Here is a 16,355-nt window from a genome sequence, read left to right as displayed (position 1 = left end):
AGAAACTGAATTTTTCCAAAATAACAATAAACGACAGAGTCACACAGCAGAGTCAGGAATAGCAGAAGGAAGAGAATGAGTAACTGTGGTCTGCTGTGTGTCGGGTGCATTTTTCATGCATCATTTTGAAATCATCACAATATTTCTAATGGTTACATTTAAAAATTTTTATTTGGACAGATGAGGAACGCTCCAAGGATTAATAATAATCCTGATGATAACAATAATTGCTACTACTTATTTATTTCTCTAGTTTGAGCCTGTCGTGAGAGAATCTAAGAGGCAAGTTCGTGTTCATTTTAAAATGAGAAAATTGAGGGTTTGAAAGGTTCAGAAACTTCCAAGGTCAGATTTGATTTAAATCTGTCTGATGAAAAAGTCATGCTGTTAATGACCTATGCTTTCTCCATTATTAGCTGTTAGGAAATAATCTGACTCTTAAGATTGGGTCTTATAAATCCATTGCTGGGAATAACTAAAAATATGCTTTTTTAGAAAAGTAAAAATCTCTTTCTAACCCCTTAACACATTAATACTTGAATATTTGTATATAGACTTGAAAACAAGGAAGAATAGAAAAAAGGTCTTTGATCCTTGAGTCTTTCAAACTTGATGATCCCTTGTCTGAGTGTTCGGCCCACAGGCCTTCTTATTCTCCCAAGCTTTTTTGCCTTCTCCAGCCCCCTGCCTCTGTATTGTACTGAGGAGGCCTTACGGTCCTCTCTCTCCTTCAGTGCTCTCATCTGTAAAACAGTGGGACTGAACCTGGGCAGCTAGTTTTGTGATTTGATGTGCTGCTCCAAAATTCTGGTATCCTAGCAGGTATGCTTCTTTCTGTGAGGATTTTGGTCACACCATCCAAAGAATTTCCCCTTTCCTTTGAATGAGGATTTGAAGGGAGGTACTTGAAAATGCTAACAACTGTTAGAGAAGGTTTTAATTTTTTAGAGCTAAATGCTTCTGTTGTATGGAAACTCCAAGGTGGTTTTTCTTTTTTTTTCCCTTTAGCTCACCTTGGATTTTATTCATGATATTATTACTAAGAGATCACAACTAGCTCTCCATTTCTTCATGGAAATGCTCACAGTAAGACTGAAGTTGTCTAAATCCTGAAACTCGTTCCCTGAAGTGAATATTCACTGACACTTCTATGGTTCTGAATGTTTCATTTTAGGAACTGGTGGTAATCTAGTTATTACTGCTTTTTTTTCTTCCAGTTTTTTAAAATTTATTTTAAAAAATTTTATTGGAGTATAGTTGATTTACAGTGTTATGTTAGTTTCAGGTATACAGCAAGGTGAATCAGTTATACATACATCCACTCTTTTTAAGATTCTTTTCCATATAGGCCGCTGTCATCATTGTTCAGCCACTAAGTGGTGTCCAGCTCTTTGCCACCCCTTGGACTGTAGCTTTCCAGGCACCTCTGTTCATGGGATTTTCCAGGCAAGAATGCTAGAGTGGGTTGCCATTTCCTTCTCCAATGAACCCATGTCTCCTGCTTTGGCAGGCGGATTCTTTACTGCTGAGCCACCAGGGAAGGCCATCATGGAGTATCGAGTAGAGGTCCCTGTGCTAAACAGTATAGCTGTTGCTTCTTAATCCCTGGGTGCTTTTTACTCTTTTTCTCAACTTCCTTTTACTTTTTATAAATTATTGAGAGTCTTTTACTGTCTCTGATCTCCTGGAACGTGTTCTCTTTACTAATTTTACACCTGTCTTTTCAGGTGAGGTACATCTGTTCGGCTCTGAGTTGTCGCCAGTGGGATAATGATGAAATGGAACAAGAAGAAGACATCTTGCTTCTGCAGCGCACCCAGAAAACCGTGAGAGCCGTTGGACCTCGCAGTGGCAATGAGAAGTGTGTATTGAGATGGTGTTGCCATTGATGTTTAGAAGTACAGTAAGACCAGAGTTCATCGGCTTTTTCTTTGTTGAGATTTTCTGAACTGTTTTGTTTCCCCAAAAGCATACTACTTTTAAAAGAGAAACATAGCCCCTCAATTTATCTGTTTATTTAGGCTGTGCTGGGTCTTGGTTGCAGCATGCAGGCTTCTCCAGTTGTGATGCATGGTGTGTGATGTGTGATGGCGTGTGATGCATGCATGTGTGATGCATGATCTTAGTTCCCCCACCAAGGGTTGAACCCACGTCCCCTGCATCGGAAGGCAGATTCTTTACCATTGGACCATCAGGGAAGTCCCTGTAGCCGCTAAATTTAAAATGGCTTCATGACTATTAATATTAACAAATCTTGAGCTGAACTTCTCACCATGTGCTTTCGGATATGGTAACCAGGAGAAGTCCCGTACAATGACTGTATATTAGCTTTGTTGTTATTGCTTAGTCGCTCAGTTGTGTTTGACTCTTGGCAACCCCATGGATTATAGCCCCCCAGGTGTCTTTCCATGGGGTTTCCTAGGCAAGAGTACTAGAGTGAGTTGCCATTTCCTCCAGGGGATCTTCCCCGCTCAGGGATTGAAGCCAAATCTCTGCGTCTCCTGCATTGCAGGAAGATTCTTTACCAGAGTCACCAGGGAAGCCCATATATTAGCTTAGTTTTAGGTTAATGATACTTTAGACAGCAACCTCACTGGTCAAAGTTCTTTGAATACAGACAGACAAAGCTGATGTGCTTTGTTTCACTTGGGCCTGTTGGACTCTGAAGTTCTCTCTGGTAGATAGTTTTGTGGTTTGTCTGACTACCACTTCAATTTTAAATTAATATTTTAATCTATTTTCTTAAAGTGTTAAAGCATAATTTATTTGGTCAAATACTTTTTTTGTTTCCTTTTTCAAATAATATAAATTTTTACATTTAAAATAATCTGATTAGGGACTTCCCTTGTGGTCCAGTGGTTGAGAATCTGCCTTCCAATGCAGGGGGATCTGGGATCAATCCCTCATCAGGGAATTAAGATCCCACACGCTACAGGGCAAATAAGCCCATGTGCCACAACTGTTGAGCCCACAAGCCACAACCAGAGAGAAGCCCACACACCACAGCACAGGGTCCTGCTTGCTGCAAGTAAGACCCAATGCAGCCAAATAAATAAAAACTAAGATAAAATTACATGATTGGATTAGATATGCTAGTGGTCACAAATTACATGCTTGACTTTTTTTAAACCTGATATTTAAATTCTAAATTGCTGTGCAGTAAAAAGAATTTGAGAGCCCATCTTTATCTTTTCGAAAGTGAACCAGACTTTGAGATTTTGTCTAATTTGATGCACAATAATTGTTTCCTGAAAACTTTTCTCAAGTTCAGTGAAGAACGTATTCTCTCTTCATTCCCTGGACTGTAAGTCGAGGGCTTTGCTGGCAGCCCGAGCTCCTTCATCCTGATGAGATTTTGTTTCCCTAAATGTTGAGTGCTTGTTGGATGTTCAGCCGCCATAGGAGCAGATGTGCAACTTAACAGAGTTTGAGTTATCAGAATGGGAAGAGTCTGACGTCTGAGATCCATATTCCTTGAGTATCTACTTTTTAAGAGATGTCAGAATTCTAGGGCCATCTTATATCTGTGTTAAGACCATTATAGTGTCAATAGATATGTGATTTTTCTATATGTTAGTTATAGAGGAAACATTACTGCTACCACTTTACAGATAAGGACACTAAAACTCAGACAAGATTAAGGCTAACCAGATCTGTCAGTAGAGAACGAAGATTGGAGCTGAGGTGTTATGACCTTCAGACTTGGTATACTGGGTCACATTGCCTTTCAAGGCTCTATTTTCATAAAAATCTAAACTTGATGTATTCATCTTGCCTTTTACATTGGCTGATCGGGATATCCTAATAAAGGTTAATTTCTCTACACTTGAGTGAAATGTTTCCACACTTTAATTAAGAAGTAGGACCGACTGCAAGCGGCGGCATTTTGATGTGACTTTGATGTGTTTTGAGAAAATTGCCTTGATTTAGAAGTGTGAACGCTTGTTAATTTTTGAGAGAAAAATCTATCCCATAGCTGTCGTCAGATCACAGCTCTCAGAACCAGTTTCTGAAGGGTCATGATCCAAGTTGCGCCCTCTTGTGGCTGAAATCAATAGTGTGCTCTTTTCCAGAAGATTTGTGTTTAATTGTTCCTTTTCTCATGACCCAAATTTTAGTGTTTGTTTCTTCACTCTACAAGAGTTCTTTATTATTTGGTCCCTTTTTTAAAATGTAAATTTCTAAAACATGCCTTTGTAAATTTAAGGTGGAATTTCAGTGTTGGCCACTTTGAACTTCGGTATATTCCAGACATGGAAACTAGAGCCGGATTTATTGAAAGCACCTTAAAGCCCAGTGGAAACAAAGAACAGTCTAAAATTATTTCAGACGTGGAAGAGCAGGAAGCTGTCATGATGGATACAGTGATAAAGGTCTCCGTTGCAGATTGGAAAGTTGTGGCGTTTAATAAGAAGGGAGGACACCTGGAGTGGGAATACCAGGTACCTAGAACCACTGAGAATTTATGAATGTGTTTCTTGCCTTCTCAGTCTGACCAGACATGTTGGGCAAGGGGAGGTGACTGCCATTTTGCAATTTTTCAACTTGTTCTGTGTGCTCTTAAGAAATTTGTGATTTTACATCGGTTCAAATGTGAAAGTTGCTCAGTTGTGTTTGACTCTTTGTGATCCCGTGGACTATACAGTCCTTGGAATTCTCCAGGCCAAAATACTGGAGTGGGTAGCCTTTCCCTTCTCCAGGGGATCTTCCCAACCCAGGGATCGAATCCAGGTCTGCTGCATTGCAGGTGGACTCTTTACCAGCTGAGCCACAAGGGAGGCCCTCTGTTAGAATGCGGCTATTATGAAAAAGACAGAAGGTAGCAAGTGTGGGTGAGGTGAACAGCTCACAGCAGCGTTTCTTTGACCTAGATGTTATGGGAAACAGCACGGAGGATCCTTATAATGTTAAACAGAAGTGAAGAGAGTTGATCCTAAATGTTCTTAAAACACACATACAAAGTAGCTATGAAATGATGGCTGTATCAGCTTGATTGTGCTAATTATGTCACAGTGTGCACATGTACCAAAATGTCACGCTGTATACCATAAGTGGCTTCTCAGGTAGCTCAGTGGTGCAGACCCGCTTGCCATGCAGAAGACATGCATTCAGTCCCTGGTTCGGGAAGATCTCCTGGAGAAGGAGATGGCACCCCCCACCAGTATTCTGGCCTGGGAAATTCCGTGGAGAAAGAATCCTGGCAGGCTATACTCCATGGAGTCACAAGAGAGTTGGACACGACTTAGCAACTAAACCACATCATAAGTACATACATTTTTATTTGTCAATTATACCTCAGTAAAGCTGAACAACAACAAAAAAGCTGGAAAAGTGAAAAAATGTTTAAGTAAACCTGTGGTTTTAAATGGTATTTCAGGAGTCAGGATATGTATAAATACTGCGTGAAGATATTTAAATTTTCTTTTCCATTTTTTGCTTGTTTGTTTAGTTTTGTACTCCCATTGCATCTGCCTGGTTGGTTAAGGATGGCAAAGTCATTCCCATCAGTCTTTTTGATGATACAAGTTACACCCCCAGTGATGGAGTTTTAGAAGATGAAGAAGATATTGTAGAAGCTGCCCGGGGAGCCACAGAAAACAGTGTTTACTTGGGTGAGTGGATGTCTCTTATCTCGAGATAGTACATGTTGAGTCCAGGTTTTATTTCTACATGGTCGCTCCCTGCTCCAGCTGTGCGTATAGTAGTTTTAATTCCTTTAGTACATTCTCTGGCCTTAAGATTTATACTTTGATTTCTGTTCTGCAGTGCTTTCTCATTCTTTCAGTTCTGAAACTTCTAATTACCATACTATTTTTTTTTCTTGGAGACCTTTATTAAAATGCTTAAAAATGTTGCCATTATGTAGCATGGTTTCATGATGTATCCTCAAAGTCTAAAACTTTTTACATTTGTATTTGTACCTCTATCAACTTGCTCCTTCTTAAAGATTATGTTTAGTTTTTTCTATACAGCTTATCTGAAAAATTAAAACAAAATTCATGTGTGCTACTGGGCAATTGAAAGCCTTTAATATAATATATTTTGAAAACCCTAAAATCTAATTATTTGAACTAATTTTGTGGCCAAATACTCATAAAATTCTTTTAGTGCTATCAGTGTGCTACCCACCCCTCAATCTCAGTGAAATGCAAGAATTTGAAAAAGTAACATGTCACACACATGATATGATAGTATTTAATTGAATTGTTAGTATCTTGTGAATGATAGTGTTTAGGTTTTCTTAAAGAAAAGGTTACTTCATCTAAGCTATTAGTTTCCTAAGAGTACAATTATTTCTTTCAATTTTCCTGCCAGAGGGGTTTTCCAGTTTTTACCAAAGATTATTCAGTGAGAAACATTGTAACTTGTACATAACTTTCCTGCCCTGTTTTTGTTGAATAACCTTTGGGTCAAATTTGAGTGCTTCATGCATGAGTCTTTGAAAAGAGCTGTGTAGCACATGAATCAATAACTGAAATTTGTCTAATTTTATTAAATCAAAATGAACCTTTTTGAAAAAAAAAATCATTGGCACTTGATTCTAAATGTAATTGACAGGGTTCTGGTTGATTTAGGAATGTACAGAGGCCAACTGTATCTGCAGTCATCAGTCAGAATTTCAGAAAAGTTTCCTACGAGTCCCAAGGCCTTGGAATCTGTCAATAGTGAAAATGCTATCATTCCTTTGCCAACCATCAAATGGAAACCTCTAATCCGTAAGTGAACTGTGAACTTTTATAAATGTTATTAAGATGTTCAGAGGCCTGATCATGACTGTCTTTGCCCTAGTTTTGAGTATCACAAGGATCACAACTATTATATAGTCTACTTTCTAATGGCCTCCTAATGGCTCAGCAGGTAAAGAACCCGCCTGCCAATGCAGGCACAGGTTCACTCCCTGAGTCAGGAAAGTCCCCTGGAGGAGGAAATGGCTACTCACTCCAGTATTCTTGCCTGGAGAACCCCATGGATAGAGGAGCCTGGTGGGCTACCGTCCATGGAATCGCAAAGAGTAGGCCACGACTGAGCACGCATGCTCATACTTTCTAATAAATGGGGAAGGTATTTCAGAAGTTAATGAATTTTGATTATCATTTACAACATGATTTCATCAAAGAAACAGCTGCTTCTGTAGAAATCAGTGTTAATAAAATGTTTCTCTAGACAGGTTAGAAAAACTTTAAACCATTCTCTGACCATGCCTTGGTATCATTTAGTTTATATTTATATTAAGAATATTTGTGAAACATTGTCTGGCGATCACATCATATTCTTTGAGACACTCAAATGAATTGAATTCAAATATTAAGCCATCTATTTTCTTCAGCTGTCTTTCTGTGCCTTGTATATATTTTTTTTATCACATATACCACATCATATCTTAATGACTTGTATAAATGATTCATCTTCTCTACAAGACTGCTTTTCAAGGGAAAAAACCTTGGGCCATTGTTTGACTAACATATTTAAACTCAACTGTGGTTGAATATCTCTGTTTTGAATGAATGAGGCATACCATTTTCATTAAAATCGCAACAGTTAAGATTTCACCGTTTTCTTTTAGATTCTCCTTCTAGAACTCCTGTCTTGGTGGGGTCTGACGAATTTGACAAATGTCTCAGTAATGATAAGTTTTCTCACGAAGAGTACAGTAACGGTGCACTTTCAATCTTGCAGTATCCTTATGGTAAGTGTGATTACATTTGAACTGAAAATGGTGTCTGATTTTTCTATTTATTTAGTTTATTAATTTGAAATTAATTAATAGAATTCAAATGCAGGGTAATCAATTGGAGGGTAAAAAATAAAATATCTTGGGAAGCGAATGTTGTATATGGTGGCCAAGGTTCCAAAGACTTGCAGGGGTTTTTTCACGTGCTAGATTAGACACACCTAACTTACCTCTGTCTCTATTCCTTCATCTGTGAAACAAAGAGGTAATAATCCTGTATATCTATTTATCGAATTGTTCTAAGGTCTAAATGAGATAGTGCAGTCTTTTTTTGTTTTGACGTGTACACACTGCTATATTTATTTATTTTAAACATTTTATTTATTTTTGGCTGCACTGGGTCTTCGTTGCTGCGTGTGGGCTTTCTCTAGTTGTGCAGAGCAGGGGCTATCCACCGTGAGTGCGCAAGGCCGTCTCATTGTGTTGGCTTCTCTTGTTGCAGGGCCCAGGCTCTAATGAGCGAGGGCTTCAACGGTTCTGGTGTACGGGCTCATTGCTTGTGGCTTGTGGGGCCTAAAGCATACAGGCTTCAGTAACTGTGGCTCAGTGCTTGTGACTCAACAGGCTCTGGAACACAGCTATGGCACATGGACTTAGATACCCCTCAGCATGTGCGATCTTCCCAGACCAGGGATTGAGCCTATGTCCCCTGCACTGGCAGGTGGATTCTTATCCACTGCGCCACCAGGGAAATCCAGTAATGCTTAGTCTTAATTGGCACCAAGTCTGGAAACAGTAAATGTTCAGTAAGCATTAGTTTTTGTTATTAGCTCTTATTTAATGATCAGCTTATATAATTTAGTCTATGTAATATCCGTCTGTATAGTGAAAATAGATGTTTCCCATAAGAGCTATGTGAAAATGCTATACAATGGGATTATTTTAATTTTGTTTTAAGACAAGGAAAATTAGCATGGAAGTCAAAAATAGGTGAAATTTGGCATGCAGCACGTTCCTATTTATTTAGGAAAGTGAAAGTAAAGTCGCTCAGTCGTGTTCGACTCTTTGCGACCCCATGGACTATAGCCTACCAGGTTCCTCTGTCCATGGGATTTTTCAGGCAAGAATTCTGGAGTGGGTTGCCATTTCCAGGATATCTTCCCTACCCAGGGACTAAACCCAGGTCTCCTGCATTGTAGGCAGATGCTTTACCATCTGAGCCACCTGGAAAGCTGGGTATATTCAGATATGAAAGTTGAACATCTTTTGAACAGTTGAACATAAAAAAAAAAATATCCTTTAATCTGCATTAGGCAAAAACGTAGGTTCCTCATCAGTTAGTTACCCTAGATGGTAGAACTGGGAAGTTATTGTAGAATTTAAATTGATTTAGTTAAGAAAAACAAGGTACTAAAGTCTGTTGTTGATCAACATAGAAGGTAAAAGAAAACTGTGTAATCTGCCCACACGGTGTAAAACAGAAGTTAAAAAGAAAAGTTGCTTTCTAGGACAGACTCATTTTGATAGCCTGAAATGAACCAGAGAGCACAGTGGAAATGTTTTCCTTTCCTTGTGAAGAATGAGTCATGCTAAAATTTGGTATTTTGTTGTGGCTAAATGAAAGGAAAGTTTAAAATCCTTGAAGGAAGTTTGAATACTAATTTTATTTTCCACTTAAAGGATTGCATTATTAATGAGATAATGAATAAGAGTTTTTTTAAGTCATATTATTATTCAATAGAAAGAAAGTGTATGATGTTATGGAATAAAGAAAAATATATCTGTAGGAAGAAAAAGCACAGTAAATGAGGCTGTGGAAATGTGCAAAAGAAGAGATGAAACTTTAGAAAAAGGAATTGAAAGTGTTATAAGTCACAGGGAATGAGATAATTATTAGCAATTAATGGTGGAACTATATTGGTTTATCTTTTTTAAAAAGCCCACTTCTAATGTTTATTTTTTTGAAGATAATGGTTATTATCTGCCATACTATAAGAGGGAAAGAAACAAACGGAGCACGCAGATCACGGTCAGATTTCTTGACAACCCAAATTACAAGAACATCCGCAAAAAGGACCCTGTTCTTCTCCTACACTGGTGGAAAGAAATAGTTGGAACCATCGTGTTTTGTATTGTAGCAACAACTTTCATTGTACGCAGACTCTTCCATCCTCATCCTCACAGAGTAAGACATTTTTTAGAATCTCATTTATTTCAAAGTGTTGGGACTATAGATAACTTGTGTGTGTGTGTGTGTGTGTGTGTGTGTGTGTGTGTGCGCGCGCGCGCGCATGCGCCCATGTGCTGGGCCAGGGATACATTTCCTTAAATTTCACCCTAGAATCACTGTTGCCTATACTTCTGTTTCCACGTGGTGTGTGTGTGTGTGTGTGTGTGTGTGTGTGTGTGTGTGTGTGTGTGTGTGTGTGTGTGTGTGTGTGTGTGTGTGTGTGTGCGCGCGCGCGCATGCGCCCATGTGCTGGGCCAGGGGTACATTTCCTTAAATTTCACCCTAGAATCACTGTTGCCTATACTTCTGTTTCCACGTGATGTGTGTGTGTGTGTGTGTCTGTGTCTGTGTCTGTGTGTGTGCGTGCGCGCGGCCAGGGGTACATTTCCTTAAATTTCACCCTAGAATCACTGTTGCCTATACTTCTGTTTCCACGTGCTTGTCACCCTTCGTTCACTCTTCAGCCCTGGCTCCACCCTGATCATTTCCCTTCCCTTTGACAAAGAAAATGCTGTTGTTTTGTGCTCTTCTAATACGTTTTCTCAGTATTGTTTGTTCTTCCATGTTATTTTACAGCCTAATATTGTTAGCTAACTTCAATTCAGCTTTTGTACTGAGAGTGATTTTTTTCCCCCACCTCTTCAGCAAAGGAAGGAATCTGAAACTCAGTGTCAAACTGAAAATAAATATGATGCTGTCAGTGGAGAAGCTAATGACAGTAGCTGGAATGACATAAAAAATTCTGGATACGTGTCACGGTAAGAGTCTTATGCTAGAGTGTATGTGTGTGTTGTAGCTTCCGGTGGTAACTGTTCAAATCCAGAAAGGAATAGCCTTAGAGAACAAATGGATTGCCAGAACGGAGAGGAGTGGGACTGGTGGGTGAAATAGCTGAAGACCAGAGTAGTAGTTCGTTTGACATGTGCTCTAAACCTCCAGTTATATGGTAAGTCACAGGGATATAATAGACAGTGTAAGGAATATGGTCAGTGATAACTGCAGTAACTGTCTATGGAAACAGATGGTTACTAGACTTACCGTGTGATCATTTTATATTGTATACAAATGTCAAATCGTTATATAGTGGCACCTGAAACTTACATATTATATGCCAACTATGTTTCAATTAAAAAAGAAGAAACAACCTCTAAACTAAGATCTTGTTTAACTTTTTTCTCTTTAATGTATGTGTACTAAGTCGCTTCAGTCATGTCCAACTCTTTTTGACCCTGTGGACTGTGGCCCATCAGGCTCCTCTGTCCATGGGATTCTCCAGGCAAGAATACTGGAGTGGGTTGCCATGCCCTCCTTCGGGGGATTTTCCAGACCCAGGGATCAAACCCTATTCTCATTATCTCCTTCATTGGCAGGCGAGTTCTTTACCACTAGCGCCACCTGGGAAGCCCTGAAACAGACTTACCCTTCAAGTTACTTAAACTCATTCAAAGTGGCATATAAGATGGATAGAAGTATAGTGTTACAAAACTTTAGAATCACAGCCACCATGTATGTCAATTACATCTCAGTAAAACTGAAATTTAAAAGAGAATTATGGCCACTAAATTGAGCTGTTAATTCAGATAACTTAGTTATTGAGGGTTTACCATGTACTGGGCTTGACATTAATAATTGATAATTATTACATACTAAAATATGATATAAATGATAATTATTATATTATTAGAGTATGATGTAAATCTCCTGTGTTACTAATCCTCAGTTATTTATCTCATCCTTATTCTGTCTAAAATAAAAAGCAGAAAAATGGGAGAAATACACCAATATAATAGATCATTGTTAAAAGCAGAAAAAAGAGATTGGTTACTTAAAAAGCAGCCAATTCAGATAATTTGAAAGTAAAATATAAGTAGAGACTCTGTTAGCAGATCTGTCAGGTGTACAGATTTTAATGCTTTGTGGGACTAGAAATAATGCTGTGGTTTGGTTTTCTTATTCCATGGATTATTGTTACATTTCCCCTTGGTTTTGATAGCGTGCCTAGCACTTCCGTAATGTGGGGACAAGGGGAAGTTCTGTATGAAACTTATTGCTTAACATCCAGGATAACAACAGCTTTATGACAGAAAAGACTGATAATTACAACTAAAATGTGTGTTATTTTGATTATCTGTTGATTTATCTAAGCTGCATTCATACTGTATTCTCAAAAATTGAGAATTGACTGTAATCAGTATGTTCTAGCAAAACGTACTAGGTGACCAGCAAGTGGTAAAGGCTTTAATATCCTTGCTAATAGAGATGCTGACTTATATGTCAGCGGCCAACACCAGCAGCAGGCAGGCAGGGAGGGAGAGGAGAGGGGCCCATCAGCTCCACGGGCAATTCGCTGCCCAAGCCGTTCATTGTTCATTCAACATCGGTGCTGAAGAACTGTGTACAGGACAGTAGCTCAGGCTTTGGGGGAAATAGCAACAAACCAGACTGGGCTTATCACCTGGAGGAGCTTAAAGTCTGTGGAGGAAGGTGATACTAGATAAAACATAAACATACAAGAAAAAAACCATGAGCTAAGTGACTAATCCTGACCATGATGATTCAAGAGGTGTCATAAATGAGGTCACATTTTAATTAAACCATAAATCATGAGTGACAGGTGAAGATGGAGGGTGAGTGGAGTATGATGAATAAGCATATATTTGTAAGGCTGTTTTGAAGAGGATTGGAATAACGTACTCTAAAATTGAATCAGACTTAATTTTCCTTTCATTTTATTCAATATGAAGAGAATGCTGTTGTTTTTAAAATACTGGAGATCTGTGTAATACCTGGTGTTTATTGAGTGCCTACTATGTTCTAAGCATCATTAAGAGCATGAACTCTGGATTTAGTCATGAATTTACGTCCTAAGTTGGGACCTGAGTCAAGGTGATACTTAGGTTTATAGAGTCTGTAATCATGTATAGGATATGATTTTATATATAATGGATATATCTTTTTTCAAAAGACATATCCATTTTTACATTAGTGTTTTCTTTAATGTAGGAAGATAATTCAGTTGGCCCTCCAGGAGGAGGATGTGAACTTCATGGGCTTTTGCAGTTGGGGAGATGGATTTGTACTGAAGTACCTTGAGTAGGTATTTTTAGGCATACAGATTATTGCTCTTCATTCTCTGGACAGTAATTGGCCCATGGAGGGTTGGGATATATTGTCTCTCCTCCTAACACCATGCTCTAACCAGCTGAGCCAACTGCTAAATTAATATGAGTGTGCAAGTCATAAAGTAATAAATTTAGCCTTATAAGGGACACCAAAGGTAATCTAGTTCAACTCTCCTTTCTGTGGCTGGAAGAATATCTTCCACAGCACACAGGCATGCATTCATTTATTGATTGATTCATGCATTATTCGATAGATATTTGTTAGACCTTCTATTTGCCAAGTAAAACCAGACTATGAAAATACAAAGAGAAAAAAGAATGCTTACCTGCCATCAAGTCTGTTAGTCCCTCATCATGTCCAACTGTTTGCAACCCCATGGACTGTAGCCCTCCAGGCTCCTCTGTCCATGGGATTCTCCAGGCAAGGATATTGAAATGGGTTGCCGTTGCCTTCTCCAGGGGGTCTTCCTGACCCAGGGATCAAATTAGGTCTCCTGCATTGCAGACAGTTTCTTTACTGTCTGAGCCACCAGGTAGTCAAGTCCCCTACAGTTCAGTGGCAGCGGAGAGAGAAAGCTGCATGTAAATAACTGCAAAATAGTAAGACTTAATTTAAATATTCCATGTACTGTGTGCAGAGTGCTATAAGATCATTAAGATAGGGGTCTAGGAAGGCCTTCCAGAGGTGGTGAGATGAGCAGAATGAATGAAGAATAGAGTTTTATTAAGTCCAAATAAGTTCCCATTGGAGCAAATAGTGGAAGCAAAAGCCCTCGAGTTTGAGAAGACCTGGTGCAAGCTGACTGGAACATACAGAGCAGAGCAGCAAGGCGAGACATTAATGGGGAAATAGGCTACCAAGTGGAGGTCTGCCTGTAAGTGCCAGATGGTGAGTTAGCTTCTGTCCAAATACCTTTGGTGATGAGCACACTGTCTCCTGAGGCATCTCAGCAAATTTCAGATAGCTTTGGTTCCTAGAGAAATTTCTGGATAAAAAGGTACTTAGGGACTTCCTTGGCGGTCCATAGTTAAGACTGCATGCTTCTACTGCAGGGGGCACGGATTTGATCCCTGGTCTTGGAAGTAAGATCCCACATGTTGCATGGTGCAGCCAAAAACAAAAAGTTATTTAAATATAATAGGACTGAATAAATCTTTTCCATAAAATACACAGGCACTGACATAAGAGTAAAATACATTTTCTACTTGAGTACAGAATGCCCCAGGAGATAAAAGGTTAGAGAATTAAGGATTAACTATTTTGATGGATGATGGAAAGTATTGGATAGGACAGAAGAGTTTTTAAATTGCTGTGAAAAGACAGCCTTCAGACTGGGAGAAAATAATAGCAAACAAAGCAACTGACAAAGAATTAATCTCAAAAATATACAAGCAGCTCCTGAATCTCAATTCCAGAAAAATAAACGACCCAGTCAAAAAATGGGCCAAAGAACTAAACAGACATTTATCCAAAGAAGACATACAGATGGCTAACAAACACATGAAAAGATGCTCAACATCACTCATTATCAGAGAAATGCAAATCAAAACCACAATGAGGTACCATCTCACACCGGTGAGAATGGCTGCTATCAAAAAATCTACAAACAATAAATGCTGGAGAGGGTGTGGAGAAAAGGGAACCCTCTTACACTGTTGGTGGGAATGCAAACTAGCACAGCCACTGTGGAGAACAGTGTGGAGATTGCTTAAAAAACTGGAAATACAACTGCCATACAACCCAGCAATCCCACTGCTTTCCATACACACTGAGGAAAACCAGAATTGAAAGAGACACGTGTACCCCAATGTTCATCGCAGCACTGTTTACAATAGCCAGGACATGGAAGCAACCTAGATGTCCATCAGCAGATGAATGGATAAGAAAGCTGTGGTACATATACACAATGGAATATTACTCAGCTGTTAAAAAGAATGCATTTGAATCAGTTCTAATGAGGTGGATGAAAGTGGAGCCTATTATACAGAGTGAAGTAAGTCAGAAAGAAAAACACCAATACGGTATACTAATGCGTATATATGGAATTTAGAAAGATGGTAACGATGACCCTATATATGAGACAACAAAAGAGACACAGATGTACAGAACTGTCTTTTGGACTCTGTGGGAGAAGACAAGGGTGGGATGATTTTAGAGAATAGCATTGAAACATGTATATTACCATATGTGAAACAGATCGCCAGTCCAGGTTCGATGCATGAGACAGGGTGCTCAGGGTGGGTGCACTGGGATGACCCTGAGGGATGGGATGGGGAGAAAGGTGGGAGGGGGGTTCAGGATGGGGAACACATGTATACCCATTGCTGATTCATGGTAATGTATGGCAAAAACCACTAAAATATTCTAAAGTAATTAGCCTCCAATTAAATAAATTGAGAAAAAAAAATTGCTGTAAGAATAAGTGATTAACAAGTGATTCCCCATGAAGCAGAAGCTTTTTAACTTTTTATAAATTTCCCAGGGAAAAAATTAAAATGTGTTTGCTTCATTTATACAAATACGAAAGCAAAGAAAGCTAAATAAGAGTTTATTTACAGTCTATTAAGATAATTTCTAGGAGATTTAGTTTATACAAAGCAAAATTTAAAACCATTACAAACTTTTATAAATTTACTTTTCTTTTTTTAGGTATCTAACAGACTTTGAACCAATTCAGTGCATGGGCCGTGGCGGGTTTGGAGTTGTCTTTGAAGCTAGAAACAAGGTTGATGACTGCAATTATGCTATCAAGAGAATCCGTCTCCCCAACAGGTAATGGATGGTACTTTTAGTGAACTTGGAGTTGGAACTGTATTATCTAATCTCATAGGCAGTATGTCCTTCTTACTGTACTCCATGGAGACTATAGAAAACATAGTTTCTGAATCTTATGTCCTAAGTGCCACCAGGTAATCAGCTCTTTTAAAAATGTCATCTATTCTGACCGTTTTGTATCCTCTTAAAAAATATGCCCTGTTTTTGATTCTTAACAACTCAGGGCATTCCCACAGTGAATTAAACTACAAACTTCTAATACATATCACCGTTGAAAAATAATCTATATTTATTGTGGAAAATAAGAAATAGTATTAAAATAAAGACCAATCCATGTCTGCTCTACCCAGTAATAAACACTTTTAACATTTTAGGGTATTTTCTTTTGATTTTTTTTTACTGGTCATAAATTTACCTCATTGGTAGCACAGTTATCAGTATAATGCAGTTTATCTATTGCTTTCTTCATTGTATGCTCAGTATTTTCCTTGCAATTAAGGATTTGTTATTGAAATGCTAAAATATTTTGAAGATGTTTTATGACTGGATAATAGT

The 16,355-nt window shown here is 38.6% G+C and overlaps 1 protein-coding gene across 2 annotated transcripts in view; it reads left to right on the top strand.

The window, feature by feature from the left end:
- EIF2AK3 (eukaryotic translation initiation factor 2 alpha kinase 3) overlaps positions 1-16,355 on the top strand; it is an 82,148-nt gene that overhangs the window by 42,079 nt on the left and 23,714 nt on the right. Inside the window, exons 4-12 of one of the 2 annotated variants that reach the window (XM_060413869.1) lie at positions 1,009-1,086; positions 1,728-1,861; positions 4,208-4,442; positions 5,450-5,612; positions 6,576-6,716; positions 7,565-7,687; positions 9,640-9,857; positions 10,548-10,660; positions 15,675-15,797. In XM_060413869.1, the coding sequence (XP_060269852.1) occupies positions 1,009-1,086; positions 1,728-1,861; positions 4,208-4,442; positions 5,450-5,612; positions 6,576-6,716; positions 7,565-7,687; positions 9,640-9,857; positions 10,548-10,660; positions 15,675-15,797 (1,328 nt within the window). The remainder of the gene's footprint in view (positions 1-1,008; positions 1,087-1,727; positions 1,862-4,207; positions 4,443-5,449; positions 5,613-6,575; positions 6,717-7,564; positions 7,688-9,639; positions 9,858-10,547; positions 10,661-15,674; positions 15,798-16,355) is intronic. The other variant, XM_004005901.6, reaches the window with a different exon arrangement.

This window comes from Ovis aries, chromosome 3 (assembly GCF_016772045.2).
Source record: "Ovis aries strain OAR_USU_Benz2616 breed Rambouillet chromosome 3, ARS-UI_Ramb_v3.0, whole genome shotgun sequence".
NCBI classification, from domain to species: Eukaryota; Metazoa; Chordata; class Mammalia; order Artiodactyla; family Bovidae; genus Ovis; species Ovis aries.
Note: the sequence above shows the minus strand (reverse complement) of the source record. Positions and strands in the feature narration are given on the sequence as shown.